Here is a 23,144-nt window from a genome sequence, read left to right as displayed (position 1 = left end):
CATGATGATGGCTATTATTAAAAAAAAAAAAAAAAAAAGGAAACCCATCAGCGTTGGTGAGGGTGTGGAGGAACTGCAGCCCCTGTGCACTGCTGGTGGGAATATAAAATGGTGGGAATGTAAAACTGTGGGAAAAGTCTGGCGGTCTCTCAAAAAGTTAAACATAGAATCCCCATATAAGCGTACCACTTCTGGGTACGTACCCAAAAGGCCTGAAAATGGGGACTAGAACAGACCCGTGGACACCAAGCCTTCAGAGGACGTCAGCGCCACCAGATGACAGCAGGCGTCCACACAAAAACGTGCCCACTGACGCCCACTGCAGCATTACTCACAAGAGCCAACAGGTGGAAACGACTCAAACATCCATCAACAGGTGAAGGATGGGATAAATGTGGTCCATCCATACCACAGAATGTTACCCAGCCAGAGAAAAGAATAAGGACGGATACGTTTACAACGTGGGTGAACTTTGAAAACATAGCAATCGAAGATGCCAGACACAAAAACCCAAACCTTGTTTGACTCCATGTATGTGAAAAGTCCAGAATAGGCAAATCCACAGAGACAGAAAGTGGATTAGTGGTGTCCTAGGATGCATGGGGGGAGGGGAGAAGGGGCACAGGTCTGCTTTGAGGCGATGAAAACATTCCGGAATTAAGACTGTGGTGACAGTTGCAAAACTCTGTGAATAAGCTAAAAACCGCTGGACTGTCCACTTTAAGAGGGTGAGCAGTATGGTATGTGACTTTTTATCTCAATAAAGTTGACAAAACAAAACCAAACAAACAGAAACCAATCCTGCCTCTTGCATTCACTAAGATTAAGAGAGGCCAAATGCGGCAAGTAGGAAGGGGCCTCAGTGGCACCGTGCGACAGAGATGACACCTGGGCCACCTCTAAGTGTCTCTCTGTCACAAATGCCCTTCCCAGTGTCCAAAAGCTCAGTTTCCTGCTTATGCAGAAAACCTCATGTTTGAGGTGCTGGTGACTTTAAGCCCAGCATCTGTTTCCATGGTGACATGACGGCATGGCCAAGGCCATCTTTCTGAACGTGTGCGCATGGACGCACGTGTGCACATGGACGCGCGTGCGCACACAGCCCTGTGTCACCCCGGGGCACGGCCCTCTCTAGGGCACAGAGATGTGCTGTATCTCCATGGCCTAGAGCCACTGAGTCTCCTTCAGGGAAAAATCCAAACAGGAGACCCTGAGCGAGGCCACAGGCGAGGCTGGAGCAGGCACGTGCCCTCTGTCCTCTTTCAGGGAGCTCCTGGAATGCGGGCCACATTCGTGGTGGAAACATCTACTACTTCCTGGACACTGTCTCAGCCCCTGCCTCTTCCAGCAGCTCCGTTTGCTCGTGGCCATGCTAAGTGCTTTGTAGGTAAGTTCTCCCGCAGTGACTGCAGTGCCCCTGGGGAGAGGTGCCATACTACTGCCATCCCCGATTCGCAGGCGAGAAGATCGGGGCGTAGAGTCACTTCTCTGTGGTCTGTTTCCACACTCTAAGTGGAGATGGGGCTACTTATCTGCCCCAGCCCTATTGTAAGGGGTTAAAATGTGCCCCCTAGAATCTCGGGATGTGACTTTATTTGGAAATAGGGTCTCTGCAGACATAATGCAGCCACGAGTGAAGGAGGGCCTAGAGCCAGCAGAAGTGGAAGGAGACAAGGAAGGTCTCCCCCACAGCCCCCAGAGCCTCTGCAGGGAGTGCAGCCCTGTGGACGCTGGATTTCCAGCACTGGCCTCCGGAACCATGAGAGCATTGTTAAATAATTGTTGTTTCAAGCTACCCTGTGGTTCTTTGTTATGTGGCACCAAGAAGCAATGCACTTGGCTACTGGGAGGGTGGTGAGAAGGTGAGCAGGGCAGAGAGGCCAGGAGGGCCCATACACGTGGCCTCCCTGGGGTGCTGGGGGCAGGGCCTTGCAGAAGCCCCACCCACTCCAGCTGACCAGCCGGCCCTCCCAGCAACCCCCCAACCCCCAAGGATCAAGGAGGAGCCTTCCTGCCCCTTCCAGCTTCTGGTGGCTCCTGGTGTTCCTTGGTGTGTGGCACCAACACTCAAACCTCTGCCTCATCTTCGCTGTGTCTCTGATGTCCCCTCTTCTTATAGGGACAACAGTCATTCAGTTCAGGGCCCACCCTAAAGCCAGAATGATCCCAATCTAAAGATCCTTAACAATTCTATCTTCAAAGATCCTATTTCCAAATAAGGTCACATTCAGAGGTTGTGGGTGGGTGTGGATTTTGGGGGGATGCAAGTCACCGGCTGGGTGAGTACCCGTGATGTCTCCCTATGAGTAGCTTCAGCTTGTTGGAAAAACAGGGGCAGTACCCTGACAATCCCCCCACCTGCCCGACAGATGGGCCCCTCACTGCCTTTGGTCACATGTGCCTTCAGTCATCAGCACTTTCTCTGAGGGGACTCCCGAGACTGACCGCAGCACCACTGGCCTTGCCACCACAAGGAGACCTCGTGCTCCATGTGTACATGTGAGCATCCAAGTGGTGGGCAGGCAGGGCTGTGTAGGGTCAGCACAGGCTTTCGAGCCAGAAGGGGTGGAGGGCATCTCTGCCCCAATCCTCGTAGCTGGGACTGCAGAGAAGGTGACAAGTGGGCTGGACTAGGAGAGCCCAAAGTGCTCTACTCCAAGCAATGCGGAAGAGGCAGCCCACCATGTCTGTGGACAGACTGGCTCCATCAGGGCAGCTGTGCACCCTTGAGTAAATTCCTTGACATCTCTGAGCCCCAAACTTTCCTCTGTAAATGGGGATAAACACCACCAACTCTGCAGGTATCATGAGCGTGTGGCTTGAGGATTGACGATGCAGCGATGTATTTCAGGCTCTGGACACCCAGGCTGCCACTGTCACCTGGTGATAGTGACAGATATAATTACTTGCTGGAGATGGGTATGGTAGGCTTCGTAGGGGTGTGAGGGCTGCAGCGGGGACAGAGGCCCTGGGACCCAGCCTGGCCCCGAGCCTGTGCTCCTTGCACTACCCTTGGGTGCCTATGCACAGCAGGTGCTCTGTCAAGATTGGTCAAATGAATAAATGGATTCTCTTCTCAACTGTCGCCAGGAATTTTAGAGCCGGCATCCCAAGGGCAGCCAGCCCTCCCCAAACTGGCCCCTGGCTGCCCACCAGTGGTGACGTCCAAGAGGGCGGGGCTTCCCCTGGCACAGCTGTGGCTCAGTCATGCCACCCAGGAGCAAGCTCTGCTCAAGTGCTCTGACCACTGCCAACACAGGACATTGTCCCCGAGTCCTTGCCCACCATTCCTGTGAGTGGTGCCACGATGGCCTCCACAGCCAGTGGTGGTGGGTTAGCAAAGATAGGCCCGGCTCCCCAGGGGCTGGGGAAGGAAGGACGCTAGGACCAAGAAACCCCTAAAAGCAGCGGCTCCCAGAGCTGTCCAGGGTCCTGGCCAAGCCACCTCCGTTCACTCCTTTGGTGGGAAATGTTTGCTGAGCACCTCCTGGGATGGACCGGTCTCCCCCAGCCAGGCCGGCGATTTTGGTTTTTAACCTTTAACACCATGTATGAATACACTGAGTGCAGCTCAGGCACAGTGCCAGGCACTTTCTCTTTGGGGTGATGGAATGTTCTGGAATTAGACAGAGGTGGTGGTTGCACAACACTGTGAATGTACTGAATGCCACTGAGTTGTACACTTAAAAATGGTTAAGTGTGTATTATGTGAATTTCACCTCAATAAAAGCAAAACAAAACACCTGATGAAGGATGCCTGAAGCCCCTGGTCCCTATAGAATTTCTTCCAAATTCTGTAGACAGCCAACAGCCCAAGCCCTGGCCCATGCAGACATCCCCAGAGCCTTGCCCCTCCGAGGACATGTGACCCATGGGCCCAGGAACGTCCTGGAGCTTGTTGTTGGAGCTGGGAGTGGGTGCTGTGGGGGCCAGAACTAGCCGAGCTGTGTGTCTGCCTTCGGAGGCTGAGCTGGGGGTGGGGCTGGCCGGCAGGGGCCTTAGGACGTGGGAAACTTCCTGGTCTGTGGCTCCAGCAGGAACTGGGGGTCTCCCTGATAAGGAGCCGAGGGCGGCAGCACCCCAGACACATCAATTAGTCCTCAGACCAGCAACAGCACACACCAAGGACGCAGGTGCAGGGCACCAGCACACAGGATGTGCAGCAGACCAAGGCTGTCACCGCGCCAGCCACCCCGCAGCCTCGAGGCCTGCCCAGAGGGAAGCTAACACCCTGCCCCGCCTGAGCAGGGAGCCCCAGTGACCACGCTCCCCAGCCTCCCTCCAAGCACGCTAGTCCCTGTCACAGAAACGCCTCCCCTGGTGACACGTGGCTGGCTCCGCCTTTCTATTTTAGCAGGGAAGCAGACGTGCGCACACACGCTTGCTCACCTGGAAGGAGCACAGGGAAGACCCTGGAAGCTCAGAGCAGCAGGAAGGACTCCAGCCAGGCTCAGTCCAGCTGGGAGGGACGCTTGTGTGGCGGCCTCTCACGAAGGGCCGCGAGTGCTGATGCCCGTGCTCTGCTGCAACACGGGAGGTGTTCGTGTCCCGCCACAATCCAGCTAACAGAGCTCATCAAAAGACACTGCACGTGAAGGCCCCGCGGACGGGGCCAGGGCTGTGCAGAGCAGAGGAAGGTCTGAGCATCACACAGGGTGATGCTTAACAGTTTAACAGCTACACTCGCTGGAGGCATAAGGATAGACGTTCAAAATAAGCCCTGGAAGAGGGGGTGGGATGGTGTTTTGAGGAGCCCAGAGTCAGAGGTGATTCTATGCTCCAGAAAAGCTTTGGGATCTCCTAGGGGCTGGATGTCAGTCCTCCCAGACCCCGACCATCCACCTCAGGAGGCCAGGTGGAACTGAGGGGCTGCCTGCCGTGGTCTGAGCTCACCCTGGCCTGGGCGGGGTAGAGGAGCCATAGGATAAGCGGCGGCTTTGGCAGATCAGCCTGCTCCTTGAATGGGCTGAGCTATTTCCGGAGTGCTCCAAGATGGGGGGCTGATTTAAGCCTCTTTCTATCTGCTCTCTAGAAATAATTAAGGGGTAAGTGGTTCAAGAGGGAACTGAATGGCCCTTCTGAAGCAGCTCACAGCAAACAGCCCCCCAGAGAGGCTGGGTTCACCTCCTATTCTCTTCCGAGCCGAGCCTCCCGTGCAGGAGAGCCTGGCTGAGCCCTAGCAGCTTCCTCCCGCTCCTCCAGAAGGAAGCCGTGGCTCCAGGCTCTGCTGGGAGCTCACAACTGCCTCCCTTGAAGTGGGTCGAAGGAGGGAGCCTGCCAGGCAATCGCAGCAGGGGCTGCAGGGGAGGCAGGCCCCACTGGCTGGCAGGGACCAGAGGCACCGATACACCCAGAGGAGCCAGTGCCAGGCCAGGAGCAGGTTTGTCATCAGGGTGGAAGGCCCTGAGACCCTCCACTTGGAAGAAGGCTGTCGGCTGGGCAAAGGGTCGGGCACGAGCTTGGGCAGGAAGCTGGCGAGACAGCAGGGATGGGGACCTCCGCAGAGCCAGGAACAAAGAGAGGACCCCGGTGAGTAGGAGCAGCGGTCATACCTGGCACCCGGGCCAGAAGCAACCAGATCCTGGTGCTCTCGATTCTGTGTTCCAGGTTGGACACACACCGAGGAGTGAGCCTGCTCAAGTCCCCTGGGAGTGGGGAACGGTCTCTGGCTGGTCACAGGAACCTGTCACCCTCAAACTCACACGTGACTCCGTCAATCGGCTGCGTGTCCCACACTGTGTGTGCAGGCAGCCAGGGAAGTAAGGACAGGGTGGGCCTGGGAGCTGGGAGACAGGCTGCGTGCTCCCAGGCCAGTGACTTAACGTCTCTGGGCTTCCCGCTTTCCTGTCTGTCAAATGATTGTTTGTGTCCCTCTGCATTCCTGTGCTGAAGCCCGGACCCCCAACGTGATGGTATTTGGAGACGGGGCCTTTGGGTGGTGATGAGGGTTAGATGAGGCCTTATGGGTGTGGCCCTTGCAACTGGACTGGTGTCCTCCTAAGAAGAGGGAGGTGCCAGAGCTCTTGCTCTCCCTGCCACGTGAGGACACAGGGACAAGGTGGCCACGTGGGAGTCAGGAACAGAGCCCTCACCAGAGACTGAATCTGCCAGACCCTGGCCTGGGGCTTCTGGCCCCCAGAACCGTGAGGAAACGAGCTCTTGTCGTTTAACTGGCCTATGGTTTTAGGTGATGACAGCCCTGAGCCGATGGGACACGGGGACAGCGTCTGCACCAGGCAGATGATGGGTGCTGAACACAAGCGTTAGCACTGTAGGCGCTGGGGACACAGTGCTGGTGAAGCAGTCTCATGCCACCAACACCCACAGTGTCCCCCCATGTGGCTGGCGTCGAGACTGGGCGCCAGGAGGCCAGCGCAGCCCAGACATTTATCAGGGGACGCCGGGGCAGGCACTGGGCTGTGAAGGCCACAACTCCACCCGACCCACGCACGGGCTCCGTGTGGCCGGCGCGGCCCTCGCCCAAGACCCACCTGTATCATGTACAGCTGAGCGATGCGGTACTCCTCCACGGTCATCGGCAGAGGAATCCGATATTCCTTTATAATCATCTTGGAGTCCAGGCCTTCCCGTCGATGGGGAACTGTGAGTTGGGACTTCTAGGCGAGGTTCCTTAAATAACCATGACAAAGTTCACCAAGGACCCCTGAGAGAGAGAGAGAGAGAAACAGAGGACAGGACGGTCACTTCCTGCCAAGACTGGTGGATCCGACCGCACGGAGGAAAGGCCCGGTGTAGACCAAGGCTGGAATTTGCCCCATCTCCTCTCCGGCCTCCACTCTCCTTGTGGGCTAAGAGCTGCCAGAAGGGCGAGCAAGGGGCTGTGTGTGAACTCTCTGATCAACCAGCAGCCACAGGGAAGCAAGAATTGTGCCCCTCTTAGCAAGGGCCAGGGAAAGAGCACCAGGCTCTTGTTCTACTCACAATCCTAACAAGCTCCAGCATCCGCTCCCCAGCAAGCCTGTGACACAGCACATAGCAGAGGCTGGTCACGGGAGAGAGGGCAGATCAAATGAAACCAGGAAGAACGACTCAAGACATTTACGGATCAGCAGTCTGAGCCCATCAGGGTCAGGGCCATCCACTTGTGTCACTGGGTGCAGACGGCGTCACCAATGCTGACTATACTGCAAGTCGTCATGGCGGGGTATTGGGAAAAGTTTTCAGTTAGCAATGATTACGCCTCGGACAAACTTCACTAGCTACAGTATTGCCACTGCGCAAAGCTGGAACCTCTATTTAAACCGACAATATATTGGATGAAGATTTGCAATGAAAGCAATCAAATTAAAAACAAAACAAAACCATAGATCTCAGAGGAGGCACATTCTCAGTTATCTGGAAAATGAAATCACCCGTTATAAGAGGCTTTGCTGTAAATGTCATCTGATCACCCCCAAGGCCACCCGCTGTTAACATGAAGCAGGGTGCAGGTTTCCAGCATGGGCAGCGGCAGAATCAGAATAGGACTTTAGAAAGACCACTCCACGGACAGCAGGCGGGTGGCTTCCCCGGGGGCACGGATCTATACGAAGTGTTTGAGCATCGGCCAGCACTAAAGCATTATGGGGAATCTAACGAGACTGAGAAAAGTGTATTTACCAGAAATCTCAGGAAGACCAGCATATAGGGTTGAAAAACTTCTTAAATGAGCCATACAGGGAGAACAACGGGGGCAGGGGTCACATAAAGGGGCCTGAGATGGCCCGTGTTGGCCCGAAACAGCCCCCTGTGGTTTTACTTCATGGCACGTAGGAACCTTAGCCCAGAGGAGTGTCCAGCTCAAATTCTCACATCCAGTTGCTTTACATACGGTCCAAATGAACATCTTTTTAGCCAGTTAGAGCCTGTCTGCTTTATATGCCCCGTGAAACTGCACCCAACATCTGCCGGCCACCCTGCTGCCCACAGAGCTGTATGGCCAGACACTCCTGGTTATGCTGCTCAGTGACGTCACCTGAACATATAAGCCTTGCCCTGGCTCCCCCCTCCCCCAGGGAGCTCTCTCCCCCTCCTCCCTTCCTTGGGATGGCCTGGGCACCGCTGTGTCTGGAAGGAACGGGGCCTGCCTTCTTACACTGACCAGCGAAGCTCGGTGTCACTGTCCTGCCTGTTCCCTGATCCACCCTAAAACTCCCCAAAGGCTGTTTTCAGGTGAAAAGAGACCATCGCTGGCTCTCTCCAAGGTCGGTGGGTCTGCCTAACAGCCCACAGGGTATGCGGGTTTGGAGCCTGATCGGAGAGAACACAGACTAAGGGCTGCCCCCGAGGAGTTCTGCCCCACACTCCCAGCTGGGCTCTGCAATGCCTGCCCCTGTCTGTGTCCTCTCACGTCTGCCTGAAAGCTGAGGCCACAGGAGAGAGAAGCGATGGCCCTGCAGCCCCCAGGCTGCACCTTGTCCCCGGAGAAGGTGTGGAACAAGAGCCTGCTTGGCCAGCCCAAAGCAAGGAATCTAAGTCCGACACCCACGTGGACATCCGGCTGGCTGAGAGGACAGCACAGGCACTGGATTTGGGGACCCTCCTTACTCACACGAAGGAGAGAGACCCTATGTTTGGCAGGAGAAGTTGGCTGAAATTAGGGTTGGAGATGAGAACGGGAAAACCAAAGTTCAACGGGGCCGTTTCCAAGGCTTTTCCATGTGGTTCTCATTGAAGCCCCAGGATCACCTGACCTGACAGATACTTCAGAAGCCACAGTGCACCAGCGTGACACGTGGCACCCACACCCACGTCTGTGGGCCTCACCTGTGTTCCTTTACTGCTGGGGGTAAATGCAGTGACCCAGAGTGACCTTGGTCAAGTCCAGGTTGGTCATCTAAACAGCAGATAGTCAGACACAATCTCTGCATGTTCTTCAGAAACTTCAGGAGTCTGAGCAGCCTGTCCTTTCCCAGTCTCAGCTGTGCACGGCGAACTGCCTGCCACGCTCACCCACACCCAGATCAGACCACCCTCCATTCTCTTGGGTTCCCAGCCCACCGGGTGCTGCTGCAGGCGCACAGGTTCCAGAGAGCTGCACTGAGCATATTCCTTAAACACCTTCATCTCCTCAAGTGACGACCAGGATGAAATCTCAGAGCCTGAGCTGACACCCACACATGGCTTGGGCCTCAGATTTCAGAGGCTCTGTGAGCACGTGCATGTCTGGAATAGGTACATGATGATGCTCCACAAAGACAAGCCACCAGGTGAGCTGCAATCCCACAAGTGGCGTCCACAGTCTCGACGTGTGGGCAGAGGGACAAGACAGAGAGGGGACACAGACCCAGAGGGCACAGAGGCCCCTCAGCGGCTCCCACAACCCAAGTGGAGCTGGGCTAGTGGGCAAAGCTTAGGGCTGACCAGGGGCGGCAGCCGCACCACTGTTCCGGGGATCATCAGACAATGAGGATGCTTAGGACGTGATTCCATCTAAGGCCAGGATGGAGAAAAACCACCGCGTTTCTGCCCCGAGGAACTGAAGAGCTGTGGAGGCCAGTAGGCAGATGCACAGATAGGTAGAAGGAAGGAACAAATAAATAGTTAGAGATAAGTGCATGGTGACTAACAGCAGGGGAGAGGACTCAGAGCTCTAGGCGTGACACAGCATGTGATGGACGGGAGGTCACTCTGGGATGCGGCTGCAGACCTGGCAGTGCCTTTACGAGCCATGTGATCTCCCAGAAAAGTACCTGCTGATCCTCGGTCTGTCCCAGTATAAGCGGGGATCAGCCCCCCTGACTGCAGATTTACGAGCGTCACTGAAACGAGATCAGCCCCTCAGTCTAGCGGGGCCTGGGGAAATGCTCCGTGCACAGTGGAGCTGGGGGGGATGAGAGGAGGACTTGCCCCAGCAGAAGGCAAGGGAACAGGGACCCCGGACAGGGACATGCTGTCCTGCTGGGCCTGCCAGCACGGCTGTGACGCCCTGGGGAGATGGGGCCCGGTGTCCTGAGACATGAATTTAGGGGCTTGGACAGCCATGAAGTCTTCTTTAAAAAGGAAAATAAAAAGAATTACCTGGGCTGGGCGTGGTGGCTCACGCCTATAATTCTAGCACTCTGGGAGGCCGAGGCAGGAGGATCGCTCAGGGTCAGGAGTTTGAAACAAGCCTGAGCAAGAGCGAGACCCCATCTCTACTAAAAAATAGAAAGAAATTAATTGGCCAACTAAAAATATACATAGAAAAAATTAGCTGGGCATGGTGCCACATGCCTGTAGTCCCAGCTACTTGGGAGGCTGAGGCAGGAGGATCGCTTGAGCCCAGGAGTTTGAGGTTGCTGTGAGCTAGGCTGATGCCATGGCACTCTAGCCCGAGCAACAGAGTGAGACTCTGTCTAAATAAATAAATAAATAAACAAATAAATAACTAAAGGCATTGATGGAGAAATCCTGGTGAGTACTGAATTAACATTTTTGAGATATTTTGATATCATGGCAATCACAGCTAGTGAAGAGAATATAAAAACCTCAACAACATACACAAATAATAATATAACGAACAAAAACTTGGAGTGGAAGACCAGAAACGGAAATAGAATTTCCTGAACTTCCATAGGATAGAAGTTGGTTCGTTAAGTAGGTTAAAAAAAAAATTAACGAGGGATGAACAGGTGGAGCACGGAGGATTTTCGGGGCGGTGGAACGGTTCTGTGTGAAACCGCGATGCCGAGAACATGACGTCCCACGTTTGTCCAAACCCGAGGGACAGACGACACCCTGAGTGAGCCCTGATACAACCTGTGGGCTCCGGGTGACAGTCACGTGTCAAGGGCAGCTCATCAACAGGCACAAATGTCCCACTCTGGTGCGGGATCTGGCTCTAGAGGAGGAGACACATGGGAACGCTGGAATTTCAAGTTTGCTGTGAACCTAAACTGCTTTGAAAAATAAAATTTATATATAATTTTGAAATTAATAACTTTAACCTTTTAAAAGTTTTTTTTTTCCCCTCAGAAAGGAGGTTAGAGATCACCAGGTGTTGGGGATGGAGGGAATTAAAGTCACTGTTTAACAGAACAGTTTTTGTCTGAGTGATAAAAAACGCTTTGGCAGTGGTAATGGTGATGGTTACACAACACTGTGAATCTCCTTAACGCGACGGAATCGTACACATAAACGGGTTAAAAAGGCAAATTTTATGCTTTTTATGCATATATATATATATATTTGCCACAATTAAAAAAATCACTAATGTAATAAACCAAAACCATTGAATTGTATACTTTAAATATGTAAAATGTATGGTATGTGAATTATGCCTAAACCAAGCTATTGTCCAAGTTTTTCTCCAGCTGGGCATGGTGGCACACGCCTATGGTCCCAGCTACTCGGGAGGCTGAGGCGGGAGGATCGCTGGAGCCCAGGCGTCTGAGGCTGCGGTGAGCTATGTTCGTGCCTGTGAACGGCCACTGCACCCCAGCCTGGACAGCACTGTGAGACCCTGTCTCAGAAAAATTTTTCTTTTCTTTTGAGAATCATTCTCACTTAATGATAAAGAAATGTTTTTCTGAATTTTAGCAATTCCTTTCCATTTCATTTTAGATACATGAAAATAGATTTACCTTTGGTTAAATCCAAGTAAAAATAAATTTGATTTTTATTTTTAAAATGCATGTAGAATATCACCCATCTAAAAAATTACTATTACTCTGTGTATATATCTGTTGGTTTAGAGTCTGGGACAAGTGGTCAGTGAATGCTGGTGAAGGGTCACCTCGGGTGGAAGGGACGTTGGGCAACTTTCACTTGTGCCTCACTCTGTTACCTGACTTTTCAGAAGGCGGCCGTGACAAGGTCTGAGTGGCACCTGTGTACGTGGCCAGAGAAGGGCGGTTAGTGCTGGGATTAAAATCTCACGCAGACCCTCTGCCACCTCCTAGCTGTGACGGTGGGCAAGATCTTTCGTTTTACCTTCTGCCAAACAGGGGTAAGAACAGCACCTGCCCTGCCGCGTGGTCCGTGGATTAAATGATATGATTCGTGTAAAGTGCTCAGTTCCGGCTGGCGCTCAACTAGCGGGAGAGAGCAACTGGGTGGTACCACGGAGCCTACCGGGGTCTGAAGGTGGGTCCCGAGACTCAGGGCTGTGGGCTTCCTGGCGGGGCTACCCACCCCAAGTGCAGACAGCAAGCCCCCCAGCTGCAGGGAAAGACGTCCGACCTGGGCATGCAGGCCTGAAGGAAGAGCTCGCCGCTGCAGGTGCTAGGGCCGGACAGGGCCCCCCTCGCTGTCTCCCTGGTCTCGCCTGAGCCAGGGAGCACGGCAGACCCTCCTCCCGATCGGAGCAGCCGTGTGACTCGTGCGCCTGCCCGTCCCCTGAGCCCGTCGGCCTGCAGCTGAACCCTCACTCAGACAATCTCATTACACCCACTCCGGCTGCCTGGGCGCGCGAGGCAGACACACATTTCATCTCGTCTCCGCGGGAGTCGTGATGGGTTAGACAGCATTTTATTTTACTGCCTTCCACAGGGCAGCTTTCAGGGCCTGGCACAGTGAGTGGAAAAAAGACACAAATGGGTCTCCGGAGGCACTCTGGTGAGGGGGAGCTGGGCAAGGGGTCCAAGTGGCCCCCCATGTGCACTGCCCACACAGCCCCTCTCCAGGGAGGACAGGGACCCTCTCCCACGCCTCAAAGATGGCCCTTGGGCCCCAGGCTTTAGAGAAGCCTTCGGGTTCCCTAGAACCTGAAGCATTCAGGACCCTAGACAGGACCCCAGCCCCACGTTCATTGATGACTTCCAGCAAACAACAGGCCAGGCCTTGTCAGAATGGGCCCACTCAAGGTGGTGGCCAGGGAGGCCATGGGAGCAAGAGAACCCAGCCCTGGACAATACGTGAGGCACAGGCTGTGTCCAGGCCAGGTCCCCAGGCGCGCGCAGGCAGATAGCCAAGAGGAGGTGTGACGGATGTGACCAGAAAAATCAAAGGGCACAGCCTCCCACAAATATACAGGATACCTGCTGGGCCCCCCAAACCCTCCCAGCCTTACAGGGGAAGGGGCTCCAGGCTCAGCGGGGTGGGGTGTCCACGTTGGGGGGACATGGTCCAGACAGAAGGTGGGTTACTGGGGTTGGGCCAGGAAGGGCGGTGGAGGAGCAGGAGGTCGACGGCTCCCAGAGGCCACACGCCAGAGACCCTGACTGGGAGGGAAGGCAAGAGAATTGAGTTTACAGAACTTAATCTGTTTTTCCGTGATTAGCTGGGCTCTGACGTCACGGATGGAATTCAGGAGTGAGGCTGTGCGGAGAGAGAGAGGATGGAATCCATCCAAATGCAAGGCAGCCGCGACCTGGCCACTGAGTCTGCTTGCTCCCAAGCCAGGCCGGCGGGAGCCTTGACCGCGACCGCAGCCGCGGGAGACGCGTGGTCTGGGGGCCCTGGGACTCAGGACGCGCACGTCTAGAACCTCCTTCTGGCTCTCTGCTTCCCAAACCCACCAGTCCCCAATCGGGCGACAAAGCGAGTCATGGTAAAAGTGCTTCTGCTCCAGGTGCTGCAAGACCTGCCTCTCTGGCCACCTGTCCTGTCTGGGGACCAGCCAGATGGGAGGGCCAGAGGTGCCCAGGGACCAGCCTCTCAGCCCAGGCAGGGGTGGGGGAGTATGGGCTGCGCTGAATGTGTGTGTTATGGAGCTAGCACCTGCCAGCTGCCTCTCTGTCCCCACAGAGTGTCCCCAACCTCTGCCCCCAGGGTGGCTCCACCTTCACTTGTTAGACACTAGGCCTCGCCAGAGATTTTTTTTTTTTTGAGACAGAGTCTCACTTTGTTGCACAGGCTAGAGTGAGTGCCGTGGCGTCAGCCTAGCTCACAGCAACCTCAAACTCCTGGGCTCAAGCAATCCTTCTGCCTCAGCCTCCCGAGTAGCTGGGACTACAGGCATGCGCCACCATGCCCGGCTAATTTTATATATATATATATATTAGTTGGCCAATTAATTTCTTTCTATTTATAGTAGAGATGGGGTCTTGCTCTTGCTCAGGCTGGTTTCGAACTCCTGACCTCGAGCAATCCGCCCGCCTCGGCCTCCCAGAGTGCTAGGATTACAGGCTTGAGCCACCGCGCCTGGCCCAGAGATTTCTTTTGAAGAAAGGGTTTCTAGGCTAAGAAACAAGTAAAGGACCTCACTGCAGGCCCACCTTAACTTTATAAACGGGGAGACTGAGGCCTGGGGAGTGGGGATGGAGCCAGACAGGGACCAGGACCCTGACACCAGGCCTGTCCCTGCCCCCAGCCATACGAGGGCAGGACCAAGGAGGCTTTGAGCAGAAGGACACAGCCCGTCCCCCAGCGTCCTGGACCCTACCTCCCCTTGCCCTGGCCTGAGTAGCAAAGAGGCCCCCAAAGACAGCCCCAAAGCACTGGGTACTGCTGCAGTCACCTGAAATCCCACAGAAGGCCATAAATCTCACCATTGGATGCCAGGAGCACCAGGCTGGGGCACTGCCAAGCCACTGCAGGACTTGGTCATCAGACCACCTGGGGGCCCGCAGGGTACAGTGCTCTGCAGGGCTGGGAGGCCGGGGCGGTGGGGCAGGAGGCGCCTCAACTCAACAGTGGTGGTGCAGACAGCAATAGGTGCAGAGAGGGCAGCGTCCTGCTCAGGGGCGGGAGTCCCATTCTTAAGACTCCTACTCCCTGGCTGTGGCTGCCGGCTCAGCAGCCTTGGCTGGGCAGAGGAGATTTGCATGTGAGGAAACAAAACTGAAACCCAGGGCCACCAAAACAAGTGTGGGGACAAGAGGGGATTATCTGGGACTCTCCCCTTGGGGGACCCTGCTGGTCACTGAGTGACCACCCCCACCATGCTGGCCTCCAGGGCTTCACACTGAGCACAGCTGAAATGAGGCTGGGCCCTTCGAACAAAATGCCACTGGGGGCTCTGATGTGACGGCAGAGACACACATGCAGAGGTAGCCTGGGCTGTGCTTGGGGCATTCCCATCTCACTCGCGTCACCTCGTCACCAGCACCAGCATGCCAGCAGCAACACCCAGACCACCCCGCTACAGGAGAAGGACCCAGGCCTTCCAGGGACCTGCTGGCCTTAGAGATGGCCACTGCTTTAAGGCAGAAAGCCCCCAGCTTCTGGGGCGTGCAGGAGGGAGGACGCCCAAGAGGCTCGGAGGCTGGGACGTTGCTAGGGCTGTTCAGGGTGTTGGCTCTGCCACAGGCCCACGTCACCAGAGCTAGAAAGAGGCAGGCTGGGATTTCACCAAAACTGGTGATAAGCCCTTCTCACGGTGACAGAGGCATGACAATGAGAACACCAAGGCCCCTGAGTGCTTAGCGCTTAGTTCTCTGGGCCAGCCTTCCTGGAGGTTTTGACCTGACACCCTGTGAGGGCCCATCTCCTGCAGTCCTGCTGCACTGGTCCAATTCCTGCACCTTCCACTCTTGATTTGGGACCCTTCTCCCGATTTTGGGTCTTATTTATTTCGTCAAATCCCCACCTCCAAGCTGACCAACCCACTGTACCAAATCCACTGGCTGCTGTTGTACCTCGTGGACATTTCTGCTCCCACTGAAAGCCGACCCCGGACCTTCTCCTGCAGGGCTCCGTCTCTGGCAGTGCTTGCCCTTCTATGTGTTCAGTGTTACAGCATTTGAACACGCAAGTAATAGCTCCCGTGACTACAAAACCAAACCAAAAGAAACCTCACGGCCCCCCCGGACCCTCCCTCCTTGGCATCATCCCACTTCTCTGCTCCCCTTTATAGGAAAACCCTCCCTAAGCTCAGCTACCCTGCTATTTCCACTGGCTCAGCTCCCAATCTCCTTGCAACCCACTCTGATCCCCTGCTCCACTGAAACTGCATTGGTCAAGGTCACCAGTGACCTCCATGTGTCTAAATCGGAGGACAGTCCAGTTCAGCATTTCGTGAATTCCTGCATTTAACACACACGGACTTAGTGTCGGCGGCAGATGCCTCCCTGTGGCTTGCAAGCAGGTAGGCACAGACCTGGGACAGATTTCTGCCTGAACAAAGTTCTGCTCTTTACCCGGCCAACACACTTACCAATAAACCTCCACTCGGAGCCCGCTGGGTGCAAGATTCCAGCACCGAGACTCTCGGCCAACTTACTGGGCGGTGTATCAGTTATCGGTTGCAAATGAGGATTTTTTTGTTCTCAAAAACCAGCCAGTATTGTATGGACTGCAAGGAGCCCTGTGGCTGACCTTAGGTCTAGAGGGGCACAAACCCCTTACTGGAGTTCCAGGAGTCAGTGTCCCTAGTCTCGTGCCCTAAAACCCACTCTGTTCATGGTACAAGGCAGGCGCAGGGCCCACCGCTCTGTGCCCCCACGGATCCTTCTGCAATAGCTACAGTCCAGTAGGGTGCAGGCCCAGCTGTCCCCTGGGTGTTGGGTGTCACGGCGAGAGCATCACAGCCCCCTGGACAGCCTAAGACAGTGTTTCCCAAACTTGCCATGTCGCACTAGTTCATTGGAGTGTTCCTTAAAGACACAGATGATGCTGGAGCAACTGAAAGGTCAGAGACACTGTAGTCCCTGCCCCATCTGGTCCCCATTCCTCATGCGTACACAAGGAAATACGGTCTGCCCGTCCTGACCTGCCTGAAGGCACCCACCCCCGACAGCCCCCTCCCTCAAGCCGACACATCTGGAAAACCAGGCTGTTCTCCTGGGTCCCTTGGTTTATAAATCACGTCGGTTATTTTACACAGCCAGGCTACGTAAATAAATTACAAGTGACAATGCTCACGACTACCTTGAGTTAGATGTATTACCCCTATTTATTTATTTTATCGAGATGTAATTCACCTACCATGTAAATTCACCCCTTTAAAGTGGTTTTTGGTATATTCACGGAGTTAGTTGTGCAACCATCACCGCTATCTAATTCCAGAACATTTTCCTCACCCAAAAAGGAGCCCCACACCCATTACACAGTCTCTCTGCACTGCCACATCCCAACCCCCACGCCCCAGGCCCCCACTAATCTGCTCTCTGTCTCTGTGGATTTGCCTCTTCTGGGAAGTTCATACAAACGGAGTCATACAGAACATGGCCTGTTGTATCCGGCTTCGTTCACTTAGCATAATGTTCTCGAGGTTCACCTTGTAGCAGGTGCCAGAACTTCACTCCTTTTTGTGACTGAATGATACTGTATTGCAAGGCTCTCACCCCCATTTTTATAAGTGAGGAGACCACAGCTTTGTGTCATTAAGGCACCTCGCTTCTAATCACTCAGTCAGTGGTGGAGTCAGGTGCATCAAACTGTACAGCCGGGACAGAAATAGCTTAAGAACTGAACCATCACCCTCTAAATGTACATCAATTTATATGCATATATACTCCTCGCATTGATAATAGCATTTTATGGTGGACAAATGCTTTTAGCTTTTTCATTCTTGCCTTTTCAGAACAAAAGGCAATAGTCCCTCCATTTTTGGAAAGAATGAAGGCTCCAAAAAACTAAAAAGCGCCATATTCCAGGCGGGAACTATGTATTAATACGTGAATGGTGGCTGCCTCTGACCTTGGATATAACATGGGCAGACAGAGCTGCTTTAATGCCTTTTTTTTTCTTTTGAGACAGAGTCCCGCTTTGTTGCCCAGGCTAGAGTGAGTGCCGTGGCGTCAGCCTCGCTCAAAGCAACCTCAAACTCCTGGGCTCATGCAATCCTGCTGCCTCAGCCTCCCTAGTAGCTGGGACTACAGGCATGCGCCACCATGCCCGCCTAATTTTTTCTATATATATTAGTTGGCCAATTAATTTCATTCTATTTATAGTAGAGACGGGGTCTCGCTCTTGCTCAGGTTGGTTTCAAACTCCTGACCTCAAGCAATCTGCCTGCTTCAGCCTCCCAGAGTGCTAGGATTACAGGCGTGAGCCACTGCGCCCAGCCAAATGCTTTTTTTAAAAAAGTAAAAATGCATGGTTTAGAGCAATAATTTTTGTTTTTTCCTTTCAGATTACTTTGTAGTAAAATTGCAAATCTTCCAGCGGAGGGACAGCCCCACTTAAACTCTGTCAGAGAGTGGTTGCTTGGTTTTATTTTAATGTTTCCGACTGATCTGAGAAACAAAGGCTGGTATCACTTATAAAACACAGGCTCCTCGGTTCAGCCCAATCTGCGGCATCGCCAAGGGGGTGGGGCCTGGGAACGTGTATTATTAACAAGCACCCTGGGAGGCTTGCAGGAACGTGAACATTTGCCCGGAGGCCAGAGCTCTGGAGCCTGGCAAGTAAGGTCTTTCACATTCTGGTCTGCACATGACCTCCCAACTCCTCTCCCAGCGAGAAATCTATTCCAGCCACTGTGAGCGCCAGGCACCCAACACACGTTCATTAGGCACCCCGGGAGCCAGGCTCTATGCTGGGTGCTGAGAACCGACGGGGCTGGGAGCAGGGGACCGAGACAAGTGTCCTCGGGGGGCCTCCAGGCTACAGGGGAGACAGACATCACGTGAGTCATCAAAACCTGACGGGAAAAAGAACAGGGGGAAAAAAATCTGACGGGAAACACTATTCAGCCTTCAAAAGGAAGGAACTTCTGACACATGGATGAACCCTGAAGACATTACGCTGAGAGAAAGAAGCCAGACCCAAAATGACAAATATCGTGTGATGCCACTTACATAAGGTCTGCAGAGGAGTCAAAATCTCGGTGGCAGAAAGTAGGATGGTGGATCCCCGGACCGGGGGAGGGAATCGGGAGTCAGTGTCTAATGGGTGCAGACTTCAGTCTGGGAAGATGGAAGAGTCCTGGAGATGGATGGTGGTGACGGTTGCACCACATTGTAAATGTCCAGAATGTCACAGAACTGTACACTTGAAAATGGCCAACATGGTAAATATCATGTAAAAACAAACACTCCGACGGGGCCTCAGCGGAGAAGCCAGGTGCTGCCTGAGGGTTACATAACCAGAGGGACCCGACGGTGGCTATGAACATGCTGGTCTGGGGGGCTCCTGTGCCTGGATTGTCCTTCTCTCTGCCTTCTCTTCTCCCTGTCCTGTCACCGACCCTCAGGACTTCATGCTGGCATCCCTAGGCTTCCATGCCCATGCCCTGCCTGCCCACAAACTGCCTCTCCGCCATCTCTACCCCCAGCCACCCGCTGCTCCATTTCCTGGGAGCTGACCACAGGAGTTCTCCATCCCGGCTGCTGCCATGCCCGTGAAGCACCTGTCCCCCAGGCCTGGGCGCGGCCACCCCTGGCATCACCCGGGGCTCGGCACAAATCCATGCCCTCCCGGCCCCCTGTGCAGAGTAGGCCCCCTCCCGCCCTGGTGGCTCTCATCGCCATGCTAGAAATGATCTGATTTGTTTACTTGCCAGCTGCTCCCTGTGTCCCGGGCACAGGTGACAGCAGGGCAGAGACCTTGCCCACCTTATTCACTGCTACAATCCCAGCAGGTAGAAAAGTGCCCAAACAAACAAGAAGGATGGCACCTTTGCCTGCTCCGTTCCTCTGGGCTGTAAGGGCCTGTCACTTAGTAGGTACTCAAGAAGGGCTGACTGGCGAACGTTCACAAAAACCCTCTACAGGCAGATCATGCCGCTAAACAGCCAAAGTGCTAATTACAAACTGCTCTGTTAGCTGTTCCTAAGAGCGACTAAAAGATCCTCCAAGAATAGTGCACGCTCCTGCCATGTCCCTGTTTCTTGACAGTGTCTGTGACTCAGACTTTTCATGGAGCCAGACTTGCCCTCCCCCAGGAGTGTGTGCAGGGGCACGAACATCAGACAAACTGAGGACACACGGGAGCTGCTGAGCACGGCGTGGGCTGCGGGTTGCAGGCACCCGGGGCCGTCTCAGCCCCTTTCCGACGGGGCAGGTTTGGGAGAGACAAGCTTGGCCCTGAAAGAGACACGGCACTGCCAGGCGGCCCAAATGCCCTTAGAATAACTGCCGCCCCCTCTCAGACACGCGCAGTGCAGCACAGTTTATAAACACTCCGCTGCGACAATCTCGTTGGAAACTCAATGCTCAGAAGCAGTCAGGGCAAGACGGGAAGACAAAAGCCCAGAGGGGCTGAGTCATTTGACAAGGCCACACAGTGAGTCAGGGCAGAACGGCACCAGAATCGTACATCCAGGCCTGATCTAGTGCACTCTTAGGTAAGCAGAATCCCAGGTGTCTTAGGTCACCAACAACGAGTCCAGATGCTCGGCCTGGAAGGGAGCAAGCAGGCAGAGCTGGAAGGCCCCGCCAGTAACGCTGGGGCAGGTGGGGACAGGCACAACGTCCCCCAGGCCTCGCTCCATCTCACCATGTGAGTGGTGTGGCCTTTACAGCCAGGCCTCCAGGGCCTGCCAGGAACAAAGCATGCCTGGAAAGTTTCCCAGGTAACTGGCTTTTCTCTACAGAACTATTAGTTTCCCTTCATTGCCCCATAAAATCTTCCAGCTGATGATGGATACCATCCCTCTCTGGGGAGGGAGAGAGAGAGAGAGGGAAGAAAACACAAATGAAAAACCCACCAATCAAACTTGAAAAGCCCCATCGGGTACATAAGTTGGGCAGAAAAAGCAACAGAGATAGCTGGGTTACCTGGTTCAGCTGCACAGGCTGTGCACCGCCAAACTCCAAGCAGTGCCGTTCTCATGTACTACAATATGAATGGCATCCCTTGAGTTAGGAAGGGCAGGGAAAGGGCCTTGCATGATTTTGGGCAATGTCTTCAAAAAGTCCACTCCTCACTGACACCTTGTCCTAGATCACTCAGTTTTCAGGAACTACTCATAGATAACCCTTGGGCAGGAAGAACTAACCAAGGTTGAGGAGGAGTCGAGGCAAAGGGTTTGGCATCCATTTCTAGAGTCATTTTGGGGACTGGGCTGATATCTAGTTTTAATATTGAGTCTAGGACCGCAGAGAATTGTGAGGTTATGAGCTGAATCTCACTTATGTGGACTCTGGCTGATTTTTCTCTTCTCTTTCTGGAACTCTAGTTGGACACATGTTAGCCTTTCTCGTTCCCCGTGTGTCTTGTCCTCTCTGCAGCCTCCTTTCTCTCCAGCATTGTATTCTGGGTAATTTCTTCACGTTTCTGACTTCCACTTACGTAGTCTCACAGCTGAAGCCACTTCTTCAGCTAGGATTTCTCTCCTACTGAAGTTCTGCTTGCTTTTGTTCAAAATCTGCTCCATCATTCCTTAGCGCTTTCAATTCCCTGCACATACATTCAACTTTGCCTCTTATTTATTTAAATGCACCAAACAGTTATTTTATCGGCCGCGTGTGAACACTGCAGCATCTGAAGTCTCGAGAGTCTGTTTCTGCTGAGATTGTTCGAGCTGGCACTGGTTCATGGTGCGTTATCTCCTCTGTGCTCAGTTATTTTTGACTAAGAACTGCTCATTTTCTGCGAAAGTTATTTGTAGAAATTCTTTGAGTCTGAGGACGAGGGTCTGTTTTCCCAGAGAGGACTTACATTTGCTTCGCCAAATGCCTGGGTGCCCACCCGGTTGAGACTACCCTTCCCTTCCCAGCCAGAGCTTGTTTTGAGTCCCCAGGTCACAGGAGCAAGCTCCCCCACTTCTCCTCCTGCCATTCTGCTCTCCCTCCGGGACGCACAGTGGGTATATTTGTTTCCTGGGGCTGGCTGTTACAAGACACCACAAACCGGGTGGCTTTAAACAAAATAAATTTATTCTCTCACAGCTCCGAAGGCCAGAAGTCTGCAATCGATTTGTCAGTTATTCTCGTTCCTTCTGCAGGCTTGGAGGCAGAGGCTGTTCCAGGCCCCTCTCCCGGCTCTGCTTATTGCTGGCAACCTTTGGTGCTCCTTGGCTGGCAGCTGCATCAATCTGATCGCTGCTTCTGTTGTCACGTGGCATCATCTCTGTGCCCCCGTGTCTTCATGTGGCCTTCTTATAAGGACACCTGTCACTGGGTTTAGGGACCTGGCCCACTACAGCCTCACCCGTGAAACACGCTCAGGGACGGACTCCTCAGAGCAGTCACATGTCATCCATTTGTCTGTTCTAGGGTGAGAACCTTAATTTTGAACAGCATGACTATTAAAAAAAAAGTCAATATAATAAATTAAATGAAAATGTACTCTAATACTGAATCTTCCTTCCATTCTTGGGAGAAATCCTATTTGGTCATGCTGCATTTTTCTTATTTTTATATATGCTAATATTTTAAGCTTTAAAATTTTATTTATTTTATTTTTTTGAGACAGGGTATCACTCTGTTGCCCAGGATAGAGTGCAGTAGTGTCATCAGAGCTCACTGCAGCCTCAAATTCCTAGACTCAAGCGCTCCTCCCACTTCAGCCTCCCAAAGTGCTAGGATTATAGGTGTGAGCCACCATGGCCAGCCTAATATCATCAATTTTTTATTTAATGTATTTTGAGGCCATATCATTCAGTACAGAAAGTTCTTAGCTTTTAAATTTTTAGCAGAATGCTCCTTTTATTACTTTGATCAATTCCTTTGTATCTATAATATTTTTCACTTTTAATTATCTTTTATTTGATACTAATATTGCTATATTTGCTTTCTCTGCTGTGTCTGCTTGGTATTTCTTTTTTTATCTTTTAGTTTTAAACTTAAGCTGTTTCATGCTTTTTTAGTCTCATTTAAAATTTTTAAAACTTACTTTGATAGACTATTTTCTAATTAGTGAATTTAACTTGTATGCATTTATTGTGATTACTTACATTTAGATTAATTCCTATTATTTTCTATTTACCATATTTATTGTTTTCTTTTGTCTTATAAACATGTGCATATTTAATATATTGATATATAATATATATTATTTTTTATAATGAACTAGAAGTTATGTTTTATTTCCATTTTTCTATAGCAGGGATCAGCAAACCTTTTCTGTAAATATCCAGATAGTAAATATTTCAGGCTTTCTGGGCCATAAAGTCTCTATTGCAACTACTTAGCTCTGCATGAAAGCAGCCATAGAAAATCCGTTAATAAATGGGCATGGCTGTGTTCCAATAAAACTTTATTTACAAAAAACAGAAGGTAGGCCATATTTGACATGTAGGCTGCAGTTTGCTGATCCCTGTTCTGGTGATTAATCCTTAAATATTAAAACAAACATACTTAAACATACGTCTCTAGACTGCCTAGATCTTTCCTTCCCCAAAAGAAAGGAAACTTAGCGGGGTTACATTCATTCTACTTGCACATTTATCCCCC

The 23,144-nt window shown here is 52.8% G+C and overlaps 1 protein-coding gene and 1 non-coding gene across 6 annotated transcripts in view; both read right to left on the bottom strand.

The window, feature by feature from the left end:
• The window catches only part of PITPNM2 (phosphatidylinositol transfer protein membrane associated 2), a 128,277-nt gene that overhangs the window by 25,474 nt on the left and 79,659 nt on the right, over window positions 1-23,144 (bottom strand). For all 5 annotated transcript variants that reach the window (XM_075996495.1, XM_075996496.1, XM_075996497.1 and 2 more), the window contains one exon: window positions 6,492-6,664. In XM_075996495.1, coding sequence (XP_075852610.1) covers window positions 6,492-6,569 — 78 coding nt within the window. In that variant the 5' untranslated portion in view covers window positions 6,570-6,664. The remainder of the gene's footprint in view (window positions 1-6,491; window positions 6,665-23,144) is intronic.
• Window positions 7,111-7,246, bottom strand: LOC142863775 (U4 spliceosomal RNA). Its single transcript, XR_012914416.1, has one exon. It is a non-coding gene; the product is annotated as a U4 spliceosomal RNA (small nuclear RNA).

This window comes from Microcebus murinus, chromosome 22 (genome assembly GCF_040939455.1).
Source record: "Microcebus murinus isolate Inina chromosome 22, M.murinus_Inina_mat1.0, whole genome shotgun sequence".
Taxonomy (NCBI): Eukaryota; Metazoa; Chordata; class Mammalia; order Primates; family Cheirogaleidae; genus Microcebus; species Microcebus murinus.
Note: the sequence above shows the minus strand (reverse complement) of the source record. Positions and strands in the feature narration are given on the sequence as shown.